The 24,959-nt window shown below is 38.3% G+C and overlaps 1 protein-coding gene across 2 annotated transcripts in view; it reads left to right on the top strand.

Moving 5' to 3' along the window:
- The window catches only part of LOC127422526 (membrane-associated phosphatidylinositol transfer protein 3-like), a 209,006-nt gene that overhangs the window by 166,936 nt on the left and 17,111 nt on the right, over window positions 1–24,959 (top strand). For both annotated transcript variants that reach the window (XR_007894193.1, XM_051666122.1), the window contains exons 10-13: window positions 1,760–1,930; window positions 14,606–14,803; window positions 16,487–16,635; window positions 21,075–21,191. Coding sequence is in view for 1 of the 2 variants with exons in the window: in XM_051666122.1 (XP_051522082.1) it covers window positions 1,760–1,930; window positions 14,606–14,803; window positions 16,487–16,635; window positions 21,075–21,191 (635 nt within the window). In the remaining variant the exon portion in view is untranslated. The remainder of the gene's footprint in view (window positions 1–1,759; window positions 1,931–14,605; window positions 14,804–16,486; window positions 16,636–21,074; window positions 21,192–24,959) is intronic.

Below are 24,959 nucleotides of genomic sequence, written 5' to 3'. Positions count from 1 at the left end.
GCTCTGGCTGGGCCACTCAAAGACATTCACAGAGTTGTCCCGTAGCCACTCCTTTGTTATCTTGGCTGTGTGCTTAGGGTCGTTGTCCTGTTGGAAGATGAACCTTCACCCCAATCTGAGGTCCAGAGCGCTCTGGAGCAGGTTTTCATCAAGGTGTCTCTGTACATTGCTGCATTCATCTTTCCCTCGATCTTGACTAGTCTCCCAGTTCCTGCCACTGAAAAACATCCCCACAGCATGATGCTGCCACCACCATGCTTCACTGTAGGGATGGTATTGGCCAGGTGATGAGCGGTGCCTGGTTTCCTTCAGACATGACGCTTGCCATTCAGGCCAAAGAGTTCAATCTTTGTTTCTCATGGTCTGAGAGTCCTTCAGGTGCCTTTTGGCAAACTCCAGGCAGGCTGTCATGTGCCTTTTACTGTGGATTGGCTTCTGTCTGGCCACTCTACCATACAGGCCTGATTGGTGGAGTGCTGCAGAGATGGTTGTTCTTCTGGAAGGTTCTCCTCTCTCCACAGAGAAATGCTGGAGCTCTGTCAGAGTGACCATCGGGTTCTTGGTCACCTCCCTGACTAAGGCCCTTCTCCCCCAATCGCTCAGCTTGGCCAGGCGGCCAGCTCTAGGAAGAGTCCTGGTGGTTCCAAACTTCTTCCATTTACGGATGATGGAGGCCACTGTGCTCATTGGGACCTTCAGTGCTGCAGAAATTTTTCTGTACCCTTCCCCAGATCTGTGCCTTGATACAATCCTGTCTCGGAGGTCTACAGACAATTCCTTGGACTTCATGGCTTGGTTTGTGCTCTGACATGCACCGTTAACTGTGGGACCTTATATAGACAGGTGAGTGCCTTTCCAAATCATGTCCAATCAACTGAATTTACCACAGGTGGACTCCAATCAAGTTGTAGAAACATCTCAAGGATGATCAGTGGAAACAGGATGCACCTGAGCTCAATTTTGAGTGTCATGGCAAAGGCTGTGAATACTTATGTACATGTGATTTTTTTTTTTTTTTCTTAAATTTGCAAAGATTTCAAACAAACTTCTTTCACGTTGTCATTATGGGGTATTGTTTGTAGAATTTTGAGGAAAATAATGAATTTAATCAATTTTGGAATAAGGCTGTAACATAACAAAATGTGGAAAAAGTGAAGCGCTGTGAATACTTTCCGGATGCACTGTATATCTATAAATTAACATAAACAAAGATTAATAAATGCTGTAAAAGGGTGTTGTTTATTGTTGGTTAATGTTAGCTAATGCATTAACTAATGTTAATTAAGGCCTTAACTAATGTAACCTTATTGTAAAGTGTTACCAATATGTCTGTATGTGTTCTTGCTGTAGCAAGTCTCCGTACCTGCTCTGCAGCAGCAGCAGTGTAGAAGATCTATTCTTCCAAGTCCAGTATCCTATCAATATGTCATACCCACATTAACATGCTAAATACTTCCACGAGTTGTCATGACTGAACTGTCTTGTAGCAGAAGCACAGCACCATGTCAGCATGCACATTGAAGTACTGTAACAAAATATTTAAAAAAAAAAAAATACAGAAAAGAAAGCATAAAGAAAAAATGTAGATAAACTAGTCAACCTCACTAAAACCTTGTTGTTGAATAACTAGTCAACCATCATGAACCATCCCTAGTCAAGACACCATTGCAAGGCTATTTCCATTATCCTCCACCTCAATCACAACTTAATTTTATATATAATCCATCCCCACTAACATCATCTGTCCTTTATCCCGCAGTGTCTCAGCTCCGGCCTGCATGTTCTCAAATCTTCAACCTGTTCTACCCCTCTGACCCGTCGGCCTCTAGATTGGAGCCCCTGCTACACTCCCAGTTCCACAAATTGCCTCCCTTCCCTGTTCCCCGCTACCAGCGCTACCCACTGGGAGACGGACGTTCCACCCTTATCGGTGAGTAAATGTCCCGTTGAGATCCAATTAAACCTTTCAGCTCTAACTCCACACGCACAAGTAAAATGCAGTATTCGTTCATTTGTTTCTTTTATTGTGTTTCATAATTGCTTTGTCACAGTAATAAGCTTATCCTGGGTTACCAAATTGTCTTCGTTTGCTGTTTTGAGGAATGATTATTGTTTGGTTGTAAACGAGATTTTTTGGGGGAAAAAGTACCATCTTTCTTGTTTTTCTCTCTCCCATGCTTTCTTAAAGACACACAGATAAACACACATTGAAAGCATGTTAGATGGATGCTTGTATGCTTTTTCAGGGGCTTATCAATAGCAAAAATTTTAGCTTCCCTTAGGAAGGATAGTTCACCCAAAAATGAAAATTCTGTCCCCATTTACTCACTCATATGACTATGGGTTTGGACGAACATGAGAGTAAACGATGACAGAATTTTCATTTTTGTGTGAACTATCCCTTTAAGGCCTAATTTTAAAATAAAAATGAAACATTGGAGTTTATTTACAGGTACCCTGAATCTTTCTACTTTTTGCATGCGTCCCCTGTTTTTCCAGACAACAGCTGTCCTGAACAGTACTGCTCCCCCAATTACTTTCTTTTCTTACACTGTGTCAGATTCCCTGGAGTATTACCAAGATCTGCAGACTTGGGGTCTCACTTCTTAAGGAGGTCCTGATTTATTTAGAGCATATTTGGCATATTTAACTTTTATGTCAGCCATTTTCGGCTAATTCTACATTTTAGACAAGGCCAAGATGACAACTAGGATAAATAGCATCGAACTTATTATGAAACACCCTCTATAAATCTAAAAAAAGGATCTGAGCCAAAGGGGGTAAAAATGAATATATATTCAAATGTTTATATATATATATATATATATATATATATATATATATATATATATATATATATATATATATATATATATCAGGTGCATCTCAATAAATTAGAATGTCGTGGAAAAGTTCATTTATTTCAGTAATACAACTCAAATTGTGAAACTCGTGTATTAAATAAATTCAATGCACACAGACTGAAGTAGTTTAAGTCTTTGGTTTTTTTAATTGTGATGATTTTGGCTCACATTTAACAAAAACCCACCAATTCACTATCTCAAAAAATTAGAATATGGTGACATGCCAATCAGCTAATCAACTCAAAACACCTGCAAAGGTTTCCTGAGCCATCAAAATGGTCTCTCAGTTTAGTTCACTAGGCTACACAATCATGGGGAAGACTGCTGATCTGACAGTTGTCCAGAAGACAATCATTGACACCCTTCACAAGGAGGGTAAGCCACAAACATTCATTGCCAAAGAAGCTGGCTGTTCACAGAGTGCTGTATCCAAGCATGTTAACAGAAAGTTGAGTGGAAGGAAATAGTGTGGAAGAAAAAGATGCACAACCAACCGAGAGAACCGCAGCCTTATGATTGTCAAGCAAAATCGATTCAAGAATTTGGGTGAACTTCCAAGGAATGGACTGAGGCTGGGGTCAAGGCATCAAGAGCCACCACACACAGACATGTCAAGGAATTTGGCTACAGTTGTCGTATTCCTCTTGTTAAGCCACTCCTGAACCACAGACAACGTCAGAGGCGTCTTACCTGGGCTAAGGAGAAGAAGAACTGGACTGTTGCCCAGTGTTCCAAAGTCCTCTTTTCAGATGAGAGCAAGTTTTGTATTTCATTTGGAAACCAAGGTCCTAGAGTCTGGAGGAAGGGTGGAGAAGCTCATAGCCCAAGTTGCTTGAAGTCCAGTGTTAAGTTTCCACAGTCTGTGATGATTTGGGGTGCAATGTCATCTGCTGGTGTTGGTCCATTGTGTTTTTTGAAAACCAAAGTCACTGCACCCGTTTACCAAGAAATTTTGGAGCACTTCATGCTTCCTTCTGCTGACCAGCTTTTTAAAAATGCTGATTTCATTTTACAGCAGGATTTGGCACCTGCCCACACTGCCAAAAGCACCAAAAGTTGGTTAAATGACCATGGTGTTGGTGTGCTTGACTGGCCAGCAAACTCGCCAGACCTGAACCCCATAGAGAATCTATGGGGTATTGTCAAGAGGAAAATGAGAAACAAGAGACCAAAAAATGCAGATGAGCTGAAGGCCACTGTCAAAGAAACCTGGGCTTCCATACCACCTCAGCAGTGCCACAAACTGATCACCTCCATGCCACGCCGACTTGAGGCAGTAATTAAAGCAATAGGAGCCCCTACCAAGTATTGAGTACATTTACAGTAAATGAACATACTTTCCAGAAGGCCAACAATTCACTAAACATGTTTTTTTTATTGGTCTTATGATGTATTCTAATTTTTTGAGATAGTGAATTGGTGGGTTTTTGTTAAATGTGAGCCAAAATCATCACAATTAAAAGAACCAAAGACTTAAACTACTTCAGTTTGTGTGCATTGAATTTATTTAATACACGAGTTTCACAGTTTGAGTTGAATTACTGAAATAAATGAACTTTTCCACGACATTCTAATTTATTGAGATGCACCTGTATATACACATGAGCATTTAATTTGTATAGATCTTTTAACAAGAAGTACAAGTTAGACTAAGTTATTGGTGAAGTGTCTAATTCTGGGTCTATAGTGATATCAAACAGAACTGCAAAAATAATGATGGTTTTAAAGGAATATTTTGGGTTCAGTACAAGTTAAGCTCACAGCATTTGTGACAATGTTGATTACCACAAATATTTATTTTGTCTTGTCCCACCTTTTCTGTAAATATGGGTTACAGTGAGGCACTTACAATGGAAGTGAATGGGGCCAATCTGTAAACATTAAAATACTCACTTTTTCAAAAGTATAGCCACAAGATGTAAACAATATGTGTGTAAACATGATTTTAGTGTGATCAAATTGCTTGCTTTCCTTTTCTTTGTAAAGTTATATCCAATTTTACATGTCGAAATTAACATTGTAAACCCTAAAACAACTGTAAAAACAATAATTTAAACAACTTTACAGATAAAATAATACATGTTTTACTAGAGAAGTGCTTTTATAAAATTATAAGCTTCACATTTCTGCCTTTTAAACCCCCCAAAAATTGACCCCATTGACTTCCATTGTAAGTGCCTCACTGCAACCTCGATTTTGTTAAGGGGAGGAGTCGAAATAATTTTTTGTGGTTATCAACATTATGCCACAGATGCTGTCAATTGAGCTAAACTTGTATTGAATGCGGAATATTCCTTTAATAAAGGTTTCCTAAACACTTCCACGGTCTTCCATTGATCACACAAACAGATAGTCCCCTCAACACAACAGTGCAGAAGAGAGAACTATAAGCTATTGAGAGGATAGAGAGTCTGTCTCACAGGAAATATGACTGACTTTTAATTATATCAAGTCTCACTCTGCTGATCATAGGCAAAGAATGTCACAATATTTGATAGATACTGAGGCGTGGATGTATCTTATGCATGCACACACACCGCGCGCGCACACACTCTCTTAATGCTGTAGTTAATAATTGCCATCCTAATGGAGTATCTCTGGAGCGGCCTTCCATGTGTAAGTTTCTTCCATTATGAATCATTACAGATTTACTCAGCGGGCATTTCAAGTGAGGAATGTATCTGATATCCATCTTGTTTCTTGTTTATGCTTTTACTGTGAGTTCGGATTGATTCATTTAATTTAACGACTGCCTGAAAACTGCCTGAGTAGTTCATTTGAAATGGCTTAAAAAGGGCAGGAAATTGGGGACTGTGTTCCCTCAGCCATGCGAAGGACCAGCGTCATGGAGTTCTTTTTCTCATTACTCTGAAGAACAGCCTATTTCTTGAAGCTGAACTCTCGATTCCTCTCATCTCCGTGTTGGCTTCAGCCACTTGTGCCCAGAGCTCATACACCATCTTGCCCTCATCTCAAAGGTCTTCCTCATGTTATTCTACAGCACTGTGGTAAATGCTATACCCTGCTGTGCTTTCATCTTCAATCTTCTCTGGGTCACTCAGTTGTCTTCAAGTCATGCTTAGCCTGTATATAATCCATTAACCTCCCTTTTTGCGTTGTAGTGTGTGTGTGTTTTTTTAATAGTTTGACTGAGTACCCTTTCTAGTGCTGTAAGAGTGGGGCATGTCACTGACTGAAAGTCTCAGTTTGTATTTTCTAAAGACCAGCATTGCTGGTTACTTGCATATGTTGTGATTTGGATGCTGGCCACCAGCATGGGATGTTGTTGGGTTGGTTTATTAGCATTTTTCAGTGGTGAATAGAGTGGTCTTTTCAGCAGGTAGGGCTGTGAACTCAGAACCAGTTACCAAATGCTGGAACTGGATGATATTCATAACACAGTATGAGCGGTTCTTTTTTAATTAATCATCCCAAAGGTCGCAAAAATCTGTCTCAAAAACTTGACATATTCATTGAACCGCAAGTCATTATTTTCATCATGTCTAACTCTAAATGAACTGAGAACTGTTACTGTGTTGTGTTGTGTTGTGTACTTGTGAGACTTAAAATTGTGCAGTTACTGACTGTTTGTTCATAAAGCATGTGTAGTTAAAGATATACACATTCAGAGTTTTTTTTTTTGTAGTTTTTTTTTTTAATAAAGGGTACTGTGATTAAAAAAAAAAAAAAAAAACTTTAAAATCACTTCACATCACCTAACTGGCTTCTTTTACACATACAAATGGTCTTTTGCTACCACCTGCTGGCTAAAATCTGTAATGTCACTAAAATAAATGTTAAGAGACACATATATTTCTTAACACAAATGCACTGCTCTTACACTTTTGTTTAGAACACCACGAACACAAGCGGCGTGATACACAGAGTGAAGCGTCCGAGTGATGATGTACTGAGACGTCAGTACTCATAGAACGTCTATCATCCAATCAGATATAGACTTTGTCAGTTCGAAACATTCTGGCCATTCTCTGTTGACCTCTCTCATCAACAAGGCATTTCTGTCCACAGAACTGCTGCTCACTGGATGTTTTTTGTTTTTGGCACTATTCTGAGTAAATTCTAGAGACTGTTGTTTGTGAAAATCCCAGGAGATCAGCAGTTACAGAAATACTCAAACCAGCCCGTCTGGCACCAACAATCATCCATGCGATTATCTAATCAGCCAATCATGTGGCAGCAGTGCAGTGCATAAAATCATGCAGATATGGTTCAGGAGCTTCAGTTAATGTTCACATCAACCATCAGAATGTGAAAAAATTTGATCTCAGTGATTTGGACCGTGGCATGATTGTTTGTGCCAGATGGGCTGGTTTGAGTATTTCTGTAACTGCTGATCTACTGGGATTTTCACACACAACAGTCTCTATAATTTACTCAAAATGGTGCCAGAAACAAAAAAACATCCAGTGAGCGGCAGTTCTGCGGATTGAAATGCCTCATTGATGAGAGAGGTCAACAGAGAATGGCCAGACTGGTTCGAACTGACAAAGTCTACGGTTACTCAGATAAACGCTCTGTACAATTGTGGTGTGAAGAATAGCATCTCAGAATGGAACCACACTGTACTTGTGCTAGTTCTAAACTTTAAAGATTGTCATTTGGGTGTACTACTGAAATTATGTAAATTGTCCAACTATTTAGACCAAGGGCCTTCAACAGCGGGTCCGCAAATTATTGTTTGATCCACCATTGGTGGCATTTGTAATAATCACTCACTCGCTTGTGAGCGACAACGAGAGACAGGAGTATGAATTTTAAAAAAAGTCCTTCGCAGCTGCATGCCAAATCTTAAAGTGTGACTAAACAACACTAGTCAGCAGAAGCGCGCAGCCTGGAAAAACCCTTCACATGACCTCTGCTCATCACGAGCCACTCAAAGCTCGACACACATCAGGTTCAGCAGCACTGCAGTGGAGGGTCTTGTGAGTAAACGCGTCTGCTTTGCATTGGTTGCACTGTGCGGTTGAGCAGATGAGAGCCTGCTTTCAGATTAATAGCTTACTTGCCTGGTGTTAATAAATAGTTGCTGCTGAGATTATCAAGCTGGCATAGGCTACACGGTCCTTAACGTTCCACACACACAAGGTGGTGACTCTCAAATCAACATAATTCAAGGTGCACTCAGTCATTGTTTTCCTCATTACAAATTTGTACTCAGTGAAATCAACAGTAATTTTAAAATATATGTATAAACTCGATCATTCACATGAGATGAAGACTCCATTTTAGTAACCTTATAAAAGTTGTATTATTCTGCATGGACAGGGTCTGTCTGTTTTTCTGTCTTGTCTGTCTGTCTGTCTATATATCTGTCTGTATTTCTCTTTCTTTTTGGAGGAGGTTTGGCACAGGGATTTACAGGGGAATTTAAAAATGTCACTTCATGTCAAAAATGTTGCAGACCCCTGCTGTACATCCCTGCTGAAAAGACCAGCTAAAACCAGCTTAAGCTGGTTGGCTGGTTTTAGCTGGTCGCCCAGCCCAGCGAGGCTGGTCAGTTAGCTGGTTTTAGAGGGGGTTTGAACACTTTTTAGCTGGTCAGGCTGGGAGACCAGCTAAGACCAGCCTGACCAACTAAGACCAGCCAGACCAGCTAAAAAAGGGTTCAAATCCCCTTTAAAACCAGCCTGAGCAACTATGACCAGGCTGGGCGACCAGCTAAAACCAGCCAACCAGCTTATGCTGGTTTTAGCTTGTCTTTTCAGCAGGGCAGCATTTAATGATTATTTCAATGGTTTTGCAATGTAATCATGAAGTATACGTACAATAATATGGCAGCCTACCATCCACGATGGTCTCTGTCTCTGTCTCTCTACCCACCAAGGGGTCCTTGGCCTGAAAATGGTTAAGACCCCTGATTTAGACTCAATAAGTGCCTGAGAAAATACACATAAGCTACACATAAGTTACACATACATTACACATGTGTAGATTATGTGTTATGTGTAGTTCATGTGTTTGACAGCCAGTTGCATCTCATGAAATTTTAGAGTGAAATTAATGAATCCTGTTATTGATTTATCCTGATTTGTTGCATTATCTCATTGATATATGAAAAATAAAACATCAAAATATATCAAAATAGATTTTATTTTATTGTTTTCTAATTGTCTTGAACATACAGTATGTTTAAAATGTTACACTCTCTGGGCATTTTGTACATCCATTTGTGATGTGCAGGGTCGCTAAAGACCCGAATATGTAAGTGTTTGGGAAAATTACCATGCATTTAAGGGTTAATAGATGTGGCCTTTGGTAATGCTATGAACTTTGTATCGAAAGTGTGATTAGTCTCCCCGGCCGCTCCTCGTGTGTGCAGTCTTCTGTTCTGTGTTCATCCAGGGTTGGCGTAATAGCAGCATCTGATTCCAGACTATGTTTTCTTACTAGAGAGCTCCTGTGAATTTGTATTCTGGAGCAGGCTTTAGTGATATCAGAAATTAAGTACCGTAGCCATGCGCTCTGCGCTGGGCAGAAGCTACTCGGAAAAGGTCAAGCTGAGAGACTGTGGTGGTTAACTCTGCAAAACTGTACCTAGATAGAACTGCAGAATGCTCTGCTCTCTGGAGCTTTGCTGATTCGGGCTACCGTTACTGCGGGCCTAAGTGCATTCAGAACACGCCTGAGCCTGGCTCACTGATATGTCAATATGACTGGAAAGCAATAAAATTGTTGGGGCACTTTCTAATTACCAGCAATGATAGGGCTGCCCCTGCTTAGAATTCACACACACACACACACTCCGTGATGTGCTCCCATTTCAACATCCCACCACCTCACTACTCTCCTTTACTCGCCTTAGCCTTAGTGATATTATCGTTAATAAAAACTAAAATGAAAACCAGTTGAAGAAATTTTTGTTTACTGAATTGAAAATACGAACTAACATAATTGGAAAAGCTAAAATGCAACTAAAATACATTTCATGGCACTAAAACTCACTAAAATAAAATGAAAATGACCACAAATTAATTTTAGGGTTTGATACACAGTATTTTGAACTTTAAACTTTACAACTCACCTTAATTAAACATAAAAATGCTACTTAATAGTGATAACATTAGATGACCATGATAAACTTAAAGGGGAGAGTTGACCCAAAAATGGAAATGATGTCTGCATTTAATCAATCTCATGTTGTTCTGACCAAGTATGACTTTCTTATTTTTGAACACAAAGGAGATGGTAGGCAGAATGCTATCCCCAGTCACCATTTACTTTTATTGTAAGGAAAAAATATGCAGTGAAAGTAAATGGTGACTGAGGCTAACATTCTGCTGTTGTGTCTTTCACAAATAAAAGTCATACTGGTTTGGAACAAAATGAGGGTGAAAAAATTATGACAACATTTTAATTTATATACATATACATGATACTGCTTTATATGTATACAAAATAAGCTTTCTATCTATCTGTCTGTCTGTCTGTTGAAAAACTGTTTGCAAGTGTAACTAGGAGAATTGGTGCTTTTTTAAATGCAAAGGGTTGTCACACCAAATATTGATTTATTTTATTTAAATTAAAAGTATTCATGGCATTATTTTTTGAAAACTTCCTCATTATACTACATTCTTTACACCTGCTTAAAACTTTTGGTTATAATATATATATATATATATATATATATATATATATATATATATATATATATAAAATACAAATCAGAGATTTACATACACCTTAGCCAAATACGTTTAAACTTAGTTTTTCACATTACCTGTCTTAGGTCAGTTAGGATCCACTACTTTATTTTAAGATTGTGAAATGTCAGAATAATATTCTGATTTATTTCAGCTTTTATTTCTTTCATCACATTCACAGTGGGTCAGAAGTTTACATACACTTTGTTAGTATTTGGCAGCATTGCCTTTAAAATGTTTAACTTTTGTCAAACATTTTGGGTAGCCTTCCACAGTTGCTGGAATTTTGGCCCGTTCATCTAGACAGAACTGGAGTAACTGAGTCAGGTTTTTAGACCTCCTTGCTCGCACACGCTTTTTCAGTTCTGCCCACAAATTTTCTATCGGATTGAAGTCAGGGCTTTGTGATGGCCATTCCAATACCTTGACTTTGTTGTCCTAAGCCATTTTGCCACAATTCTGGAGGTATGCGTGGTGTCATTGTCCATTTGGAAGACGCATTTGCGACTGAGCTTTAACTTCCTGGCTGATGTCTTGAGATGTTGCTTCAGTATATCCACATAATTTTCCTTCCTCATGATGCCATCTATTTTGGGAAGTGCACCAGTCCCATGCTTCACGGTTGGGATGGTGTTCTTCGGCTTGCAAGCCTCACCCTTTTTCCTCCAAACTTAACAATGGTCATTATGGCCAAACAGTTAAATTTTTGTTTCATTAGACCAGAGGACATTTCTCAGAAATTTAGATTTTTGTCACCATGTGCACTGACAAACTTTAGTCTGGCTTTTTTATGGCGGCTTTGGAGCATTGGCTTCTTCCTTGCTGAGCAGCCTTTCAGGTTATATCAATATAGGACTCGTTTTACTGTGGATATAGATACTTGTCTACCTGTTTCCTCCAGCATCTTCACAAGGTCCTTTGCTGTTGTTCTGGGATTGATTTGCACTTTTCGCACCAAACTACGTTCATCTCTAGGAGACAGAATGTGTCTTCTTCCTGAGTGGTATGATGATTGCGTGGTCCCATGCTGTTTATACTTGCGTACTATTGTTTGTACAGATGAACGTGGTACTTTCAGGCATTTTTAAATTGCTCCCAAGGATGAACCAGACTTGTGGAGGTCCGCAACCTTTTTTCTGAGGTCTTGGCTGATTTCTTTAGATTTTCCCAAGCAAAGAGGCACTGAGTTTGAAGGTAGGCCTTAAAATACATCCACAGGTACACCTCCAATTCAGTACACCTCTTATCAGAAGCTTATTGGCTAATTGTATAAAGGCTTGACATCATTTTCTTTTGACATCAAGGTGCTTAAAGGTACAGTTAACTTAGTGTATGTGAACTTCTGATACACTGAAATTGTGATATAGTCAGTTAAAAGTGAAACAATCTGTCTGTAAACAATTGTTGAAAAAATTACTTGTGTCATGCACAAAGTAGATGTCCTAAACGACTTGCCAAAACTATAGTTTGCTAATATGAAATCTGTGGAGTGGTTACAAAAAATGAGTTTTAATCACTTCAGTGTATGTGAACTTCTGACTTCAACTGTGTGTGTATATATAAATTGTTATTTGAGGGGCTTTCTCAGCAGATATTTATGTATGCGATTAATTGTGATAATTCAGTTAATTAATCGGCATACTATGTAATTAATTTGATTAAAAAATGTAATAGATTGCCAGCCCTAATATATATATATATATATATATATATATATATATATATATATATATATATATATATTGTAAATATGTGTGTGTTGTATATACTGTGTATATATGAAACTGAACCAAAACTAGGAAAAGAAAAAAATATATACACATTGAAAATAAAATTTAAATAATCAGTACATTAAAAATGAAAAACAAGGATAACCGTGCTTCCAGCCCTTTTTTGGCACTTTCTGCACCCCTATTACTCATATCCAACTATCCCCATTTTCCACATTGTAGTGACTGTCATCATAATTGAAGCCCTGTCCATTTGTGAATCCATGGAGCTGGCAAATGAGAGAAGCCAATTGCTGGAATGACATAAGACCAGACAGGTGCTCTTTGCCACCTGTAGTGGTCCATGCCACACAACTGCCAAGTTCACGCTCACATACTCCCACTCACACATGCATGTGGCTGAGCCCGTAATGTGGCCCTGCCTAATGGGATGTTTTCTGTCGGACTAATGAAAACCGATTCAGTTTGCCCCGTCAGAAATAACAGGCTATGTGTGTGAGGCAGCAGGCGTATAAATGGACAGATTAGCAGGAGCGTGTGCTTAAAGAATTCTTGCCTGCATGTCATTCTGTATTCTTAAAGAGAAAGAAAAGGAGAGCACTTGATCCCTGTCAGGAAACATTTAGGGCCGTTGCACAAATATAGTTTGACATCGTGGTGAGTTATATTGAGAGTGAAAGGTAGGCCTTTGTTGTCTTGGTTATGCAATAGCTAAAGGTTTTATAAATTCAATTTAAACAGGGTTCTCTGAGGACATGAAGTGATGTAGACTATGACCTCACAGTTTCTCTCTTTTGCACACACTAGATCAGTGGTTAATATATTAGGTGAAATTTCCTACTTTTTTCTTTCTTTTTTACAAATCATTTTAGTTTTAAAGGTTAGATTATAAATGCTTTTGAATTTTTTTTTATTTTTTTTTGTCTCTTTAATGACTTATTTATAATAACTTCCACAATTGATACAATTTTACATTTGCCAAAATTTTACTATTACCTTCCCCTCTATAATAAAAGTGTTACAATCAGTAAAATTTTGCTTTGCACATTTTTATAAGAATTTAAATATTATTTTCAATTGATATGGTATTAATGTCTACAATTTCCATAACAAAGGGCTGTCCCCAATACTTCTGTCATTATCGTCACACCAAGCATTTTAGAGAACAACCGAGTTTTAAAAATGTAATTAATTTTATGATCTGAGAGTTGCTTTATAAGGTGTTGTTACCAAACTGGACAGTATTTTAGGATCACCCATTATACCAAAATCCACTTTGATTTATTGATCAAAGCCATGATCAGATCTTTATTCCAAGATATGTGATTCAACAAATATGAATACATTTTTCAAGATTTCAAATACTCAGAAGTGACCCCAATAGTAGAATCACCTATATGTGGGTGTACTTCAGGCACGTTTTAATTTCTAGAAAGTACAATTCCCACCACAGTGTCATTTTCCATCACATCTGAAATTCTGTAGTGTGTTTAATAAAATTATCTGATGGAAATTAGACCTTTTCCTTTTTTTTTTTTTTTTTTTTTTATAAAATAGTAGATCTTGCTAAGGCTAATTTCATAGATTACATTTTATGTATCTTAAATACAATTGAGTAACATTTTCACACATTTTGTGCATAATTTGACAAAATTACAGCTTGATTGGAAATGATGCTCAATAAATTCTGCTCACAAGTAATATTTATCTTGATTTTTCTTTGTTTTCGTCAAACATCACTTGCCTCATTTAATCTGAAGTATGCTCTTAACTGACAATTTTGTCGACTTAGTAAACAAGCACACTAACTTTTAAAAAAAACAACTTTATTAGGGGCAAAATTGTTTGGTGTGGGACAGTCATATTTATTGACAAATCTATTATTTTCACACATTAAATATGGCAATGGTTTGTTTATTTCACTCTTTGCTTAGATTATCATAGTTTTAAACATGAAAAATGTAAACATTTTTATTTTTATAATACATTTTCATAGTTTAATGGTGAAAGTCTGGGTATCGAAAAAAACTAAAACGATAATATCTATACAAAAGAGGCATAAAATAAAAAATTAAGAATTAAAAATAAATGATAAAATCCTGGTAAATTAAATTAAATGATCATGAAATTGCATACATCCAAAATTGAATAAACACCCATATATGCATTCATATTCAAACTCTTTCTATAAAATTAATGGGAATCAGTGTGACCATTTAAGCAGCTTATGGATCATTCTCTCTGTTTAAGGTCTCAGACACTAATTATATCAGTTGATTCTTCAGCATTAATATAAAATGTATATCTGCATATCTGTCGCTCATCATCATGCTTTTTCTGTTCCCTCCAGTTGATGACATCCACAGCTACCCTGACGTGTTTTTGCATGGTAGCACTGTTCCGGTGGGCACCCCGCACTCCTCTTACCAGGCGGAATACAGCACAGGTGGGCAGGTGGGCGTTGAGGTCCGCAGGTCCAGTTTGACCAGCATGGACAGCCAGTCGTCAGGCTGCTGGGAGAGCAGGCTGAGCAGCACCGTTGCCAACAGTGAGTGGGCAGTGGGTGGGCGAGCTCCAGGCACACAATAAAACTCCCAGACTCCCACTCAAAGATTGACATTTTACCAAATAAGTTTGTCTAAAGCTCTTTGACCTCAGTGAAGTCTGCTCTCCACGCCGTACTTCACAAACCTCCTTAGATATGTTTTTGCTCTCTAGCTGAGGAGTGTAATGTTAAGGTCTCTCTTTGCTGCCAAAAGACCTGCGACAGTTTATTTAAAACAGGTGAAGTAGATCATATTCTTGCTACAGAGAAAGGCCATAATGCTGGTTATTATTATAGTCCAAAGTGTGATTTGACTCTTCTTTATTCGTACAAGACCTGTCTGTCTTTATTTAACTAAACAATATATAATGGAACAATGGAAGCAAGTATGCTATTATGTTTAGCATTATTCTCTATTATACACTGGGGTTCAAAAGTCCAACTCTACTTGTGAAAATGCTTCTATTTAGCATTTTTCTAATTTAATGTGGTTTTCTTTATTTTATTAACAGCATAACAATTTGAGAGAACAGTAACATGAATTTTTTAGTATTTGGTGTGTCCCCCTTTTACTTTAATGACAGCATGCACTCAAGATGGCATGGACTCCACAAGTTTGTGCAAAACCTGATGATATATGTTAACCAGCATTATATAAGGATGTTCAAATACTGTCTTGTTTGCTTCAATGAAGGCAATGACATCTGATGTTTATTACTAAGTAGTAAACTTGGTCAATGTCACTAATTTTCCTGTTTGATTAGTGACCTGGAAATAGTGCATAATCTTTAATATTTCATATTCATATTGCATCACAATGTTCCTAAAACAAAATCCTAAAAACTTCTCTTCATTTCCAGGTTTAAATTAGGGCAGAGGCTGTTTGCACTAAGGGCAAATAGTGATAGATGCTGATTACAATAAGTGTAAATAGTGTTGGAAGCTATTTGCACCCCAGTGAAAATAGTGTTAGATACTAATTTCACGGCTAATTAAATACTAACATACAGTAAAGGGGCATCACTGCAGTGTGTTTATTGTGTTTATTTAGAGTCCCACATACACCCTAAACCTAACCCTATCCTTCCCTTACAAAAATTAACCATGGTTTTACTTCAGTAACCATAGTATTACCATGGTATTTTGTAGTAAAATTACACAAAATTAAACATGGTTACTATATATAACACAATATACTGTAGCCATGGTTAATTGCATTAAAACTATGTTTTCCACCAAAAACATTGTAAGTGCAGTATTACTATAGTAAAACCATGGTTAATTTTACCCAGATCAACACCTCCACCTTCACTGTGACCAAATCACTGCAAGGAAATCAATCATTATATTCATTTTCATTTATTATTAAAAGTAGTATTAAAGAAAATATTAATAGTGGAGACCGGAAACAGGCTGGGAAAAAGTGGGACAAAAGGCAGAATCGATCCGGGTCGTCTGCACAAAATAAAAGCACAACCACACCGTTGTTACACCCCATGCCACTGCAGCAACACTAGTGGTTTCAGTTTGTCTACAATTTCTCTGTTTCCATGGAGTACAAATAGTGGCATTGTGTGGCAGGTGCTGTTTACACGTAGATATTGAATCCCATATTTTCAATGTGGACCCCACTGTATGTCTTTCTCTTTCATATAAAACTACAGCATGTGTTTGTGTATATGATAGTCTCCAGCAGCTGGTGGGGCTCTAAGCGTTTGGATTACGCTCTGTACTGTCCGGACGTCTTGACAGCGTTCCCCACTGTGGCTCTGCCTCACCTGTTCCACGCTTCCTATTGGGAGTCCACTGATGTGGTCGCCTTGCTTCTGCGACAGGTACATTAAGAACCTTGGCAAAATCTGTTTTACTGTGTCTTCTCTTACAAAGATTTACCATTTACAGGATCTGCTGTTGCAAAACTGTAAAAAATTAATTTTGGATCTCCATTTGATCATAATGGTGTCTAATAGCTGGGTTCAACAGTAAACCTCTGATTTGGAGAAATACAGGTTCAGGGACTGTTCAGCTGTCTTCGCATTTAAGATTGTAACCTTCAATGCAGTTTTGGTTACCATTCAACAGTTATATAGAAAGTAGTAGGGAAAAATAATAATAACATGGAACAAAACTCAAAATTGTGTACTTTTTTTTTTTTTAAACAACCCTAAGTTATACAGTTTGTTGTGTAACTTTAATGCTATGGACATAAATGATACCCAGGAAAATGTGAAAATCCCAGGAGATCAGCAGTTACAGAAATACTCAAACCAGTCCATCTGGCACAAACAATCATCCATGTGATTATCTAATCAGCCAATTGTGTGGCAGCAGTACAGTGCATAAAATCAAGCAGATATGGGTCAGGAGCTTCAGTTAATGTTCACATCAACCATCAGAATGTGAAAAAATGTGATCTCAGTGATTTGGACCGTAGCATGATTGTTGGTACCAGATGGGCTGGTTTGAGTATTTCTGTAACTGCTGATCTCCTGGGATTTTCACACACAACAGTCTCTAGAATTTACTCAGAATGAAACAAAAAACATCCAGTGAGCGGCAGTTCTGCGAATGGAAACACCTTGTTGATGAGAGAGGTCAACAGAGAATGGCCAGACTGGTTCGAACTGACAAAGTCTACGGTAACTCAGATAAACGCTCTGAACAATTGTGGTGAGAAGAATATAATCTCAGAATGCTATTCTGTTTGTTTTTTTATATGGAACCACACTGTACTACTAAACTTTAAAGTCCAATTTTACAATTTGCATTGGAACATGTCTTCATGGACAAAACACAGTGCATGCTTCATTTTTCCTTGTAAGTCAGACTGAGGGGAAAACAGTGGTTTACCTGTTAACAGCGCCCTCGTGTGTACATAACATTCCCTACATTAAAACCCATCAAATTTGGTCTCTGTTATTTCTTGAATTAACCTCTCGGTTCATTTTTAATCGATATTATTGGTCAAGCGATTTGTTAATGCGGGTTAATCGGTTAACTGTCTACATCCCTAATTTGTTTATTTCGTAGGCCTATAGCGCCTTTCCAAAGCTCATGGACTCTGTACAGAAATTAAACATAAAACATTAAACAGAGAAACATATGGGGGCCTGGGTAGCTCAGGAAGTAAAGACGCTGACTACCACCCCTGGAGTCGCGAGTTCGAATCCAGGGCGTGCTGAGTGACTCCAGCCAGGTCTCCTAAGCAACCAAATTGGCCCAGTTGCTAGGGAGGGTAGAGTCACATGGGGTAACCTCCTCGTGGTCATTATAATGTGGTTCGCTTTCAGTGGGGCGCGTGGTGAGCTGCGCATGGATGCTGCAGGGAATAGCGTGAAGCCTCCACACGTGCTATGTCTCTGCGGTAACGCGCTCAACAAGCCACGTGATAAGATGTGCGGATTGACGGTCTCTGACGCGGAGGCAACTGAGATTCATCCTCCGCCACCCAGATTGAGGCGAGTCACTGCACCACCACGAGGACCTAGAGCCCATTGGGAATTGTGCATTCCAAACTGGGGAGAAAAAACAAAACAAAAACAAACATATAACAAAAATACATTACAAGATAAGCATATTTCAAGCAGGTGAGACGCTGTCTGTAGCCTTGCAGGCGTCAAAAAAGCAGGGGATGCATTGCACTCTTAAAATAGGGCCCAAAATCTAGTAAAGCAAATAAAATAACTTCACTTACTCTCTGACTATTGCTCTTCTCATGCCAGAAAAATCAAATTAGCATTAGGTGACTATAGCAGGACTTGCCTTTTAACACAAAAAGATAATGGATGCTATAGTTTTCTTAACCTCTATCTGTCCTTCATCATAAGATGTCTCTATGTCTCTTTCTCTCTGCCCACTTTTTTTAATATATTCCAATAGTATCTCTTCCCCTTCCTTCCATACGATATTTTGTGCTGGAAATTTAGATTTATGCAAAGCAGTATATCCTATTCTAAGAATAGGATATACTGTACCTCTGGCTGGGAGACAAATAAATCTGGCATATCCATTAAAAAGCACCTCAGCTTCACTTTCCAAGACTTATTTTAGTTCAAATTACCGATGTAGTTCTCAACCAAATATATACAGGCTTTGCTTTGAGTGTCAAATTCAAATGGCACCTCTTATTAAATTCATCCTTAAGAAGCTGCCTCAGCACAGGTGGGAAGGAAGCAGTCAATTTTTGAAAATCATAGACCAATCTATCTTTGTGAATGCATTTCCTACATATTATAGTCTCTTTGCTTATGTGCAGGAGAAAGATGGAGCTAACAACATTTTCACACACAAGGTTTTCATGTTTTACATATGGGTTCTAATCTATTTTTTAGCTCAGCTTAGCACATTATCTGTTCCTCAGGGCCTGCTGAATGGTTAAACTGCAGAGGGCGTTATGAAATTATCAAGTCATTACACAGCACTTATCCATTTTTAAATGTCATCCGAAAGGATACAAATATTCCCAAAGCCTCTACAATCATTTAGAGTTTTTATTATGGGTCATTTAGTATGGGAAACCGTGAAGACATCCTGTGCATTTTTAAGGACCCAGACAGTTCTGTGATACACAGTGTCTTAACCAGGTGTGGTGTGATAAAGCGACAAGCGCTAAAAGCTTTTTTTGTCTCAGTCAGACAGGACATTTTGTGGATCGCTTGGTTTCTATATCTGCATTGTTGTGCATTGTACACTGGTGTACGCTGGCCAGATGTGTCATGTTGCGCAGCAGTTTCACATTCAGTGTGGACGAGAACTTGCTTGTCGCATCGCACTTGGTTATGACACGGTTATGAGAATGGAATTCAGTTAGTGCCTCTATGGATAGTCTGTCTACCACACAAATGCCTTTATCTAAAAAAGATTGACATGATTTTGCAAAAATCTGATCCCTCAAGTGCAGCTAGCATCTTATATTCAGAAAATCCTGAAGCCTTTCAAGTAATATAAAAAAAACTGGTAAACACAATGGCCTTGATCCAGCTAAAATATTATGGCAACAAAGAAGTTCCATCTACACCTGAATCCACTGAGTGATTTATTTCTGAAATAACAAATGTTATAAAACCATTGATCATTGGAGTATTTCTCAGGTAGGTTAAATGGCAGTATGAAAAGGTTTAATAAAACATGTAATCTGCATCAAATTCTTCCCACTAGATAGATGATCATTTTAAGTGTTTATAGCTGCATTCTGATTCAAAGGTTGCTGGTAGAATTGCAGCAACCTGTAAAATATCAGTATTTAAATGTGCTATATATAAGATTGACAACAAGTGTTTGAAATGGATACTGCAGTCCAAATTCAAAATATTGTTGTCCGCCCCGCCCCAGATTCGTAGATCATGCGGGTTGCCAAATTAGCCAACTCAGCATCCGTTTCAAAGGATTTCTGGGCTTTAAGCTGTCTACATCTTCCAAAGGCATCTCCAATATTTATCCTTGTTTTACTACGCCTCTGGTCATGGTGGTTTTTAGATGGATGGCGAGGCTTTTTAGGTCGGGTGGAATCTGTTATCTCTGATCCAGTTCGTTTGCTGGCTTCCATGGCTGCAGTACGCAGTGCTATTTGCCTGCAAACTTGTTCAAATCTGGCAACCCGGCGGTGTCGAAATACTATTGATGAGTGGGCAGTGGGTGGGATCACACAGGCCAAAACATAAACAGAAACTTCAAAGTAGAATATACTGGCTGTAGCATTGTTATCAGAGAAGCCGGTATTTCAACTTAGCATGTTTCCTAATTCTCTAATGACATATTATGGTCTTTTTCTGATTTAGTACAGTAAAAATATTACATATAGCACCTTTAAGATATTTTATGTTTTGAAGAGATGTTTATCCTTGATTTATAGCTATCTATGCTTGGATAGAAAGCTTGACTCAACTTCCTTTTAAGAAAGAAGTAAAGTATTTTAAAGGACAACCATGCAGATGTATTTTTATAACACCACACACAGTTTATTTTGCATCATGCTCAGATGTAGACCAGTTCAAGGGGAAAACTAGAAGTAAGCCATTTACAAGTTTGTATGTATAAACACCGTGGCCTTCTGGTGCTTTTAAAACATATTGCTGTTTGTTTGCGTGGTCCGACATATCAACTTGTGGCTCAACCATGACGTGACATGAGATTGATGCATGTCCACCTGTTTTTCCGAACAATGGCGGAAAAGGCGATAAGAACTTTTTGGAAACCTGTTTGGAAACAGTAATTTTACAGCATCATGATGAGAGAGTTGTGTTGGGTTGCTAATTTCTGTGTGACTATTTGACAGGTGATGCACTGTGACTATGTAAAAACCCAAGAAATGGACAAATCTGACTCCGCCCCCTTCTCCCCTTCCAGTCCGAGGGAGAAGTGGCTACGCATGCGCACGCACGTCAAGCTTAGGGTAAGCACGACAAAAACATGCTTACAAACACTGGCATACATACTCTCACATTTATTGGAACAACTCCAAACAACTTTAAACTCTGCACTCTCACCCAAGCCTAGCGATGTATAGACATGGTGCGAGTTTGACTTAGAGGAATAGTTCACCCAAAAATGTAAATTCTCTCATCATTTACTCAACCTCATGCCATCCCAGAAGAATATTTCAGCTCTGTAGGTCCATACAATGCAAGTGAATGGTGGCCAGAACTTTGAAAGTCCAAAAAGCACAAAAAGGCAGCATAAAAGTAATCCATATGACTTAATTGGTTAAATCCATATCTTCAGAAGGGATATGATAGGTGTAGGTGAGAAACAGATCAATATGTCCTTTTTACTATAAATCTTCACTTTTACTTTCACATTTTTATAATTATGTTTGTTATTGGCAATTCACATTCATTGTGCATATCTCCATCTACTGGGCAGGGAGGAGAATTTATAGTTAAAATGGACTTAAATATTGATCTGTTTCTCATCTGCACCCCCTATCATATGGCTTCTGAAGATATGGATTTAACCTCCAAAGTGACCTTCAAAGTTCTGGCTATCATTCACTTGCATTGTATGGACCTACAGAGCTGAGATATTCTAAAAACCTTTTTTTTGTGTTCTGCAGAAGAAAGAAAGTCATACACATCTGGGATGGCATGAGGCTGAGTAAATGATGAGAGAATTTTCATTTTTGTGTGAACTATCTCTTTAAGACTGATCAATATCTGTTGTGATTAAAAGTTCTGTCACACTTAAAAAGGTATAATGCACTTCTCATAGTCTCTGTTGAAATTGCTATGTGAAAAGAGACCTTCTGGGGCAGGAATCGAACTCTGCTTCAGACCAAGCAATCGAACCAAATATGAAAACAACCTAATTTTAGCCCTTTCTGCATAAAATTTGCTGAGTAATGTTGGCCATCCATTAGATCTCAGGGTGAGATGAGTATCTGTCTGCAGTCTCAGACAGCCAGACACACATCATTCAAGTAAAAATGTGGACTGCAGTAGAGTCCTGAAATTGTAGAGGAACTAAAAATATCCCACCTCTGCAGGGCTTTGAGTTTCTCAAATGCACCACAATAGCTCTGCGTGTGTTGGCGAAATCTGTGCCTTACAAAAATAAGCATCACTTCTTACATTGATTCACTGCTTAGAAGCACATCAACACAATTACCGAACAGTGCCAATGAAAAATCACTGTGCAGGTTTACTTGGGTATTTCAGTGCTCAAAAACACCATCACAAAGAAGAATTCTTGCCAGCCCTTCATTGAGATTAAATATAGCTCACTGAAACACTTCTTTGTCTGAAGCAATAACTTTTCTTTTCAGAGGAAATGGTGTTTTGAACACTCAGGACCTTGATCTAAATCTGCAGTTATTTCTAACACCTGCTGAGCCTGTCTGAATGTGCTGATGGCCTCAATAGCTTTTGATCAGAGTGCTCTCTAGCCTTTCAAGTCAAAGGCTGTTTCATTCAGACAATTTGATTTCCAAAGACACTCCTCACTTTATAGGCTGTTTCAGACCGCCTACTGTTGTGAGACCCTGAATGTCATATCAATGTCTCAATCTATATGTACTTGTGTATACTGTTTGCACGCCTCTCCTTGGCTCAGTGGGGGACATTTTACTCCTTTTCACTAAAATTGTGCTAGTGCCTGAGCTGGTGCTTGGACAGGGGAAGAACTGGCCTGCATTTCCTCTGACTTACGAGCCGAATGATGATGTAACTTGCTATGTTATAACTTCACAATAATTTACTCGCCCTCATATTAATCCAAAACTTTTATGACTTTATCAGAAAAAAATCTTCAAAAAATGTCCTTGCAATGAAATTACAAGAAAGGCATGCACCCTGCTTGTGGTAAAGTGACATTTGAGACATAGACTTGCCCAGATCTCAACAGTTATTACCAGTCACTGCCTCTGTGGTTTATTCTTCCATGCAGCGGATTGGATCCATTCCGCAAACATCCATGCTTTTCTTACACAGCAAAATACCTCTATAATTGGAGCAGTCTTGTGGAATCCCACAGTACATGCCTGCATGAGTGACACTTCTCTACACCTGTCAGCTGTTACAGTCCCATGGCTGCGACCTGTCACAGCTAATGAGTGTCTGAAGATCCACTCAGGAGTGCAACTCTGCGTTGTCATAGCAGCAACACATATGGTAGTAGGCTGCGTGTTGCTAGTGTGTGTGTATTGCACCCGTATGTGTGTTTGTTTGGAAGCCGATCATATGGCAATCATGTATGGGCCCATGCCAACATGAATTATTGACTTACTTAATCAATATGCAAATAGCTGCGTGCTGGAAAATGTTTAACTGCTTCATTAAATGACAGATCTGCGCAATCAGGCTCATTAGCTTGTGTGGGCTGTAAATCTCTCTGAGGACTCATGTAGCGATTCCATGCTAACATGATAACATAACGTTTACAATGCCAAAGTACTTATCGTGTTATCTAAAAGTGATTCGAAAAAGTGACATCTTTAAAAAAAAGTTTTTAAATGACATATAAACTTTGATTAGGGATTTTAGTACTATTACTTAGTGTAAGGTTTTTTTTTTCTGAAGCGATCAGTCTTACAATTTTGCCTGTTGGTTGATAAAATGGAGACAAAATGCCATATACTTACAATGAAGGAGGGAACAAGCCATATCAAAGGACCAGAGACTTGGGGTGGGCTATTTCGACATGGGCCAATAGAGCCTGTCTGGTTCTGGATGTAAAAATCCCATTAATTTTATCTATAGGGGAATAGATTTTTAACAGTAACTTAAAGACAGACCTACCCTGAGCTCAGAGGTTGTTAATCAATGTTATATGCTTCTGTTGAAACCACCAGTCCATGTTATTTCATTTTTTTATATTTTCAAAACAATAGCATTTGATCTCTAGTAAAGAACTATGCTATTCGTGACCCTGATTGGAAACAATCCACAAATCCGAGAATCGCAGCAAGCAATCCTTGGGAAAAAAGCCTGGAAGCAGCCACATACTCCCTTGACACACTGTGAATCATGCAGTCAAGTCGGTCTCCCTAAAATCTCAAACTACTTTTATATTTCCATATTTCTGAATATTTTGCAATAAAATGGAAATATATTGTTTCTGTACTTATAGACAACGTCTTTAAATCAATAGTTCTATATATTTTTCCGTCTTTTTGTTTATTTTTTTTGATTGCATCATTCACAATGCTTCATGCTTCATTGTAGTTCATTCCCTCTGTAATGACATTAAGTATATAGTTCTTTACCTTTGTCTTATTTTCTGATGTTTTTTTTTTACTTTAAATCAAAGTTTGTTATGTTGTGATTCACCTCAGAGCTGGTTGATTTGGTTCACGACTTAGAACTCATTTATGAAGGATTTTATGAAATCCCTATGGAAAACATTTATGGGAAAAATACACCCTGAACCAAGACGACTGACAAAGTAGGCGGGAAACTGTTGCACTCTGTAAAGAACCACCTAGAAAGGCCCTAGCAACCACCCAAAACACCCAGACAAATGCATAGCAACAAAGTCTAGCTTTTCTATTTCTTTGAAAACAGAAACTGCCAGAATTTCTTTTACAGGGAAATCTTTACAGATGTTTTCTTTTTTTTTTGGCCTAAACCCCAGTTCAGTTAAGCCCCAGTATCCTAGTGGATTTCTTCACAAGAATAGCTGGTATATGAGAGGGACTTTTTAAAGTTTGGTTTACAGGAAAAGCATT

Source organism: Myxocyprinus asiaticus, chromosome 31, assembly GCF_019703515.2.
Source record: "Myxocyprinus asiaticus isolate MX2 ecotype Aquarium Trade chromosome 31, UBuf_Myxa_2, whole genome shotgun sequence".
Taxonomy (NCBI): Eukaryota; Metazoa; Chordata; class Actinopteri; order Cypriniformes; family Catostomidae; genus Myxocyprinus; species Myxocyprinus asiaticus.
Note: the sequence above shows the minus strand (reverse complement) of the source record. Positions and strands in the feature narration are given on the sequence as shown.